The sequence below is a fragment of the Trachymyrmex cornetzi genome, unplaced genomic scaffold, assembly GCF_001594075.2.
Source record: "Trachymyrmex cornetzi isolate Tcor2-1 unplaced genomic scaffold, Tcor1.1 scaffold92, whole genome shotgun sequence".
NCBI lineage: Eukaryota > Metazoa > Arthropoda > Insecta > Hymenoptera > Formicidae > Trachymyrmex > Trachymyrmex cornetzi.
The window spans coordinates 288,244-295,141 of NW_017300267.1; the positions used below are offsets into that span (position 1 = coordinate 288,244).

The 6,898-nt window shown below is 28.5% G+C and overlaps 1 protein-coding gene across 1 annotated transcript in view; it reads left to right on the forward strand.

The window, feature by feature from the left end:
• Window positions 1-1,274, forward strand: part of l(3)mbt (lethal (3) malignant brain tumor) — an 8,449-nt gene extending 7,175 nt beyond the window's left edge. The window contains exons 14-16 of the mRNA XM_018520703.1: window positions 114-188; window positions 286-652; window positions 739-1,274. Coding sequence (XP_018376205.1) covers window positions 114-188; window positions 286-652; window positions 739-864 — 568 coding nt within the window. The 3' untranslated portion in view covers window positions 865-1,274. The remainder of the gene's footprint in view (window positions 1-113; window positions 189-285; window positions 653-738) is intronic.
• Window positions 1,275-6,898: the final 5,624 nt, after the last annotated feature.

Genomic DNA, 6,898 nt, shown 5'->3' on the forward strand with positions numbered 1-6,898 from the left:
CCCCTACCCTCCCCTCTCTCCTCCCACCCCTCCCCCTCCCCTCTACACACACGCACACACATAGCATAGTTGTGACAATTGTTACTTTTATTTATATCATTTTGTTGTTTCAGATCCAACAAGTTAAAACATCTGCACGGCGACGGACAAACGGATGATGATGAAGTTTCGAAAAAGCGAAAAAAAAGGTTTGTTATTCAAGACGTAAAGAACTTCTAAATGTTATATATTCATGTAATATTAAAATTCAGTACACTTTTAATATACATATTAATATATTTTTAGACATCAAAATTCGGAGGAAACTTCGTTTTCCGTTTCCAATATTATAAATGGTGATGTGCAAACTTGGAATGTTGCGAATGTTGCGAATGTTGTGAATACTATGAATGCTGCAAATGCTGCAAATGCTTCATATGCTGCAGACATACCAGTTAAACAATTGCGTAAAGAATTATATCAATCTGTATATAATCCTGGATATAATCCTTTGCCGAATGCACCGCATATATGGGCGAAACATAGCAATGCCTTAAACAGAGTAGTATCAAAACAAACCACGAATCCACGACGATGGTCTAATGAAGAAGTGATTAAATTTGTGCAAAGCATGCCTAACTGTGCAGAAGCTGGGAATATTTTTAGACAGAACGTAAGTTTAAAAGAAAGTACAATAATATAAATAATTAGTTTAAATAATAACAGCATATTGTTATACTGCTATTTGTGTTATTGCAGAATATCGATGGTGAGTCATTTTTAATGTTGACTCAAGAGGATTTGGTATCGGTACTACGTTTGCGACTCGGCCCTGCCATTAAGTTGTACAATAGTATAGTTTTATTACGTCAAAAAGCATCTTGAATTAAATTAAATTAAACGAGCAGCGAAGCATATATCTTTGACTGGCGAGTGATGTAGCAACTATTGTGACAGGATATATCGCCTATTATTTATTTAAAACATTAAAGAAGTGTAATGTCTATTTTTTTTGCCAATAAATTTCAGAATTGTTTCTTAACCGAGCGAGCGAGCATTCGCAAGTGCCTAGTGTTTTGGACAGTTCTGAAATAATATATATATTACCTAAAATCTTCTATTTAAATCGACAATCGATAGAGGAAGAGTTATTACAAAATCGAAATTACATGATATGTTTTAATTTAATAATTCTCTGAATCAATTATAGCATTTCCTGCGATGCAATTAGACATTTAGAACTTGTAGGGCATTGATTCAAGTACTTACGACCCGATGTGACGTAATTTTTCGTATATGATGTATATCGAATCGTGTACAAATGTAAATATTGTTTTAATTTTTAGGTATTGTAATAAAAAAATACTTATGCAATCTTTTCACTTAATTATGCCGAGTATTTCTAAATTCCAAAATCATCTCATTGCAAATTACAAAATACATTTCCCATGAAATACTTGCGTTATTAACGAAACAAGAACACCTAAAATATTTTGGCTTTTATTTTAAAACAAATTAACAATTTGTGGTACATTGATGATTTCGAGATATTGAGAATAATATTTTTATCTTCAATTTCAAGTCTTAATGGTCTTTAATAAAATATTTATTTTACAACTGTTGAAAGTTTTCTCCTGAGAGAGAGAAAGATAGGAATATTCTTCTAGATCTAAAAGTATTACATAATCCAATAGCAAGACGTTCACTAATTGTATGAATCACTGACTTTTGCTGAACTTGACTAATTAATTTTATTTGAATCGATATTGTAAATTCGAATTTTCAACTCGCGATTGTTGATTTTGAAAACAGTTCTCGTATGCAAAACATCAAAAGTGTTTCTTCTTAATAAGTAACAGATAAGAAAAAAGTTGATTTTGATCAGTAGCTGAAAGTACAAATTGCACTATTGTAGAAAAAGCCAGACGCACGATACAAGACGCTAGTGCCAATCAACGAATGTGGTTAGAAGCGGTAATTTAAAGAATCGGTCTTTTCATAAAGCCTAGAGATCCTTGATTATCTTTAATAAAGGTCCTATAATCCGTAAGAGGAGCGACATCAGAAGAAGTTTAGGGACAGGTAAGAAAGTCGATTTAAGTCACCTCAAAGTCTGGTTGTATTACCTATGTTCACATTCCAAAAAAATCTCAGAAAAAATGGTATGCTAAAGGTAAGCCGCTTATATTCGTTGGTTATTGCGAAAAAGCCAAAGATTATAGACTGTTTAATTTGAACGACAAAAATAAATATTATTAGAGCAAGAGATGTAATGTTTCTAGAAAATAAATTTTCTGTTGATAAGACTGAAGCAATAAAATATTGATACAAGTATTTCTCAAATCAAGTTATTTGACAGAAGAAGAGATAGGAAATATTTCAAAGGTTGAAGCTGTAGAACTAGATGAAATACGTGAATGTGAGGAAAAAGTAGAAGAGAAAGAAGAAGTAGAGCAAAAGAAGCAGCAGAAGAAAGAAGATAAGAAAGAAATGGCAGTAGAAGCAGAGGAAGAAATAGAATTAAAAACAGAGACACAAGAAAAGAGCTATTCATCAAGTTAATGAAGATAAAGAAGAAAAAGAGAATAGGTTCTATTTCCAAAAAGAAATAGAAAAGCGAAAGGTTTCTTTGACTACTTGCTTCATTATACCATGTGTGAACCGAATGATCCTAAAACTCTTGACCAAGCTATGAAGCTTGATGAGAAAGACAGTGTTCCATAGACTCTCAGTGGAGAGAGGATATGGAAGTAGAATTGTAATCTATGTAAAAGAATAAAGTGTGGACTTTAGTGGATCCTCCAGCAAGTAAAACGATAATGAAGAATAAATGGGTTTTCCGAATTAAAAAAACTCTCTCAATTGGAGATATTATTAAATATAAAGCGCATCTAGTAGCGAAAGGTTCTACACAAGAGTATTAGACATTCCTGTAATTAGACAAGTATAAGATTACTAAATGCTCTTTCTGCAGAGTTATCTTTGACATGCAGTATGGATATGTTCCTTGTTGGTACATTTAATACTCGCGTACATATGCTTTTGTCTGCAAATATTAAATATTAAATATTAACTTATATTTGAAAGAAGTTGAATATCCTGCCCATTATCAAACAATGAGCTGAAAATGACGGCTTCCGATGAATCTGCTCCTTTCTCTTGATTCTCTTCTCTTATGTCTCGAATCGTTTTATACAGGGATGGGAAAGTTACTTTGTAAAAGTAATTAATTACAGTTACAGTTTTTCTCTTTCAAAAAGTAATTAATTATCGTTACAAGTTATTGACTCTGAAAAGTAATTCGTTACAGTTACAATTACTGAAAAAGTAACTTTAAATTACTTTTTTTATCGGAATTTTTACTAGTAGTATTGATTCCATTAGGACTGTATTCAGAAACGTTATCCAACTGCCTTCATGTATCGTTTTATCCTTGTTTTTCACCTAATATTAAACAAGGATGATACACAGGGTTATCAGAGTAATGCAGCCTAGGACAATTAAAAAAAAAAAGACTGGATTACATTTACATGTCATACAATTTTATTCAAAAAGATAAAAAAATTGTATGGCAAAGACGTTTTTTGTTTAAGTAATATAAACACATATGAATATGAATATGAAACATATACAATGTTTTTTGTAAAAAAATTCTTTTTACATTCGGCTAAAAGTTGCAAATAAATTCCAGCACTAATCCAAAATGGTTTACAACCATTCACTGAGCGCTCTTGTATTTGATTGGCGGATTCCATTAGATTCAAAAATATAGACCAAACAGGTACAAGAGTTTATTGAACGCTTTAATTAAATTTCTTTCTTCTGATTAATTAAATGTTTCGAAATATTTGTAATGCCAAGTGGACACTACCGTACACTAAATTGACAAATAAGTTTAAAATATATAAAATAACTATGAAAGTAATTATTAAATTAGTTTAGTTACTTAAAAGATGTAACTAAGTTAAGTTATAATTACAGATGGAAAGAAAGTAACGAAGTTAAGTTACAGTTACTGAAAAAAAGTAACTCTAACTGTAACTTCGTTACAAGTAACGAGTTACTTCCCATCCCTGATTTTATAGCGTCATCGCAATGTTACCGACGATCAGTCATGTTAAGATTACTTCAATTATTCTCGATCGAGGGTTTATCATCTGCTATTATTTTGCAGTATCGACTTGCCACGGATCTATATGTGAATTTAATCAGAAGATTATTAGATTTCTTTAAGTATGTACATTAATGTGTGGCTATAGAAACAATTTCTAAATTGAAGACATAAAAAAACAAGTTTGCGTCATTGATGCAAAACTCTATTTTTTTCAGCTGAACTGCACACCTCATCTTTCTTCTTTTCCTTTTCACACGTTGGGAAGATAAAGAAAAATTATTACCGCTATTTTTGCCTTATCTTTCCTTTTTTTTCGAATTTTGGGAAATTTGTACCAGATATTCGAAAAATATCCGGATAATTATTGCTCTACCGGATATTCGATTCTCGATATCCGGTAATTTTACGATCCGGTGTATGTCTAGAATAATCTTTCTATGCTACTCTAAATAGTACATATAATAATTTTAGTATTTACCTACTATTTTTATGCTATTATGTCCGATACGTATTAGTTACAATATTACGGTTTGTAGTAAAATTTCCATTACATAATATATATAATAGCAAACTGTAAAATATAAATACATAAATATGTTCGCATAAACATATTTTTTATAATCAAAAAATTGCTACGTTTAATTATAAATAATGTGTTTTTTTTTATTTTAATACATAAAATAGAAGTAAAAAAGTTATCGATTTCTTTATAGTGTATATATTTCTTGCACGTTCTGCAATTTTTATACATTATGTAAAATATCCTCATTTTTTAAATATTTTCTGAAACCAATAAATATTTACAATATACAGATATCAAAGGATTTTATAATAACAAAATATAACTTTATTATAATTATTAAATTTGTAATAACATAAGACAACAGTATCCCGCAGAATACAAACTAACAGCCGACATATTTTCCATTCAATAATACAAATGTAACATAACACAATATATGTATATAATTAGTGTTAATTGTTAAATAAAAATATATAAATAGAATGTTCTTGATTATATCGTTTCGAAATTTTGCCACGGATTTGTCTTTCAATAACGTTATTTTTATATTTGATAAAAAAGAATATTTAAAAAAATAGTACAGTTTTTAAGATATACGCATTTTAAGTATTATTACAAAAGTTTTATTATATAGTTTTTAAAATATAAGGGAGAGTGGAGTAAATCGGATCTATATATATATATATATAATGACGTATTTCTCACCTGTGTTGGATTATAATGAAAAATGTAAAAACACTTTTTTCGGTCCGATTTCGAACTATTGATTCCAAATCGGATCATCCCCTGGTCCAAATTGGACACTCTTATTTTTATGGACTTTTAGATAAAATTTTAAAATATTTTAACGTATTTTTGTTAGTATTGAGTAAAAACGAGCAATTTGACAGTCGAAGATAAAAATTTTATTCAGAAAAAAAATTATTGACAGTTTATATTTGATTAGAATTGAAATCAATAAAACTTAATTAATTTGAGTGTGATGACTCATGATATTTTACCGATTTAATTTCTTGGATCAGATCTGATCGGCCGATCACCAGTACTACAACTATAAGTTATTTACTGTACTGTAGGTCCGATTTGAACACCCAAAAAGAGATCCGATTTGGACACGGATCCTTTCGAACTTTGGAACAAATTTTATAATAAACCGCAAAAGTGATCACAAAACGCTTGATATTTTTAAATTCTACACTTTTTAATTATCTTAAATCAGTTATCTTTCAAATTTTTAACATCTTTTAAATAATGATTTACAAGGATTTTCTTTTTAAAAAAAATTTTTGCACAATGGCTGAAAATATATATTTGCGTCTATTCTATGAATGTTTATGGCAGAGAATTGTCAAACATGTTCGATGTTTTGTAAGGACTTTACATTATAAATAGCACACAAATCTGCTTAACCGTATTCATTTAAAAAGGTCCTATTTGGAATATGGTCCAATTTAGGCCATTTTCCCCTACATTTTAAGTATTATTACTATTGTTTAGATATATAATTAGGTAAATGATAATTAAGTAAAATACAATTCTCAGTTAATTATATAAATTCATGAAAGTTGTTTTTAAAGCAAATGCGCGGTTAATAACGTGAAAAATGTTTCATATCTTTTTTTATGAATAGATATTATACATTTATAATAATTAGTAAATAAGATTATCCTTTACCAATTATCTCTTTCGTAATATTTTCAATGAAATGTGATTTAAAAGTTATTTTTGCAATAAAAATCTCAATTAAAAAACAATATAGAATAATGTATATACACATTTCAATTATCGTTTATTTGAGTATTATAAATTAAATAATAGTATAATAATATATATTTAAAATGTAAATCTCTTGTATACACTCTTGTGTATTATTCGTTTTAAATAATCTTTTTTTAAATACTGAAATAATATTGTTTATATTATTTGTATTTAACAAAAATTATTTAAAAAAATAATACACAACCGCCTCTAAAATAATAATATACCTTCAAATGATATTATTTATATCATTTTTATATTTGAAAAATATTTTTAAAAGGATAATACACTAATGTCTTCAAGATATATACAGGGTGTCCCGACCTTTTTTGTGTAATCACTTTTGTGTAGATAGAGCGGACTAAACTGAGTCGAAAAGTCCTCTACCATTTTGCAATTTTCGCAATAATTAACAAGATATTAATTACTAAAAATTACAAAATATTAGTCTTGAATAATTTTTTACTCAAATACTATCAACTTTACAGAAAAACTGCAAGAGACAAAAATTATTCATTTTCTTC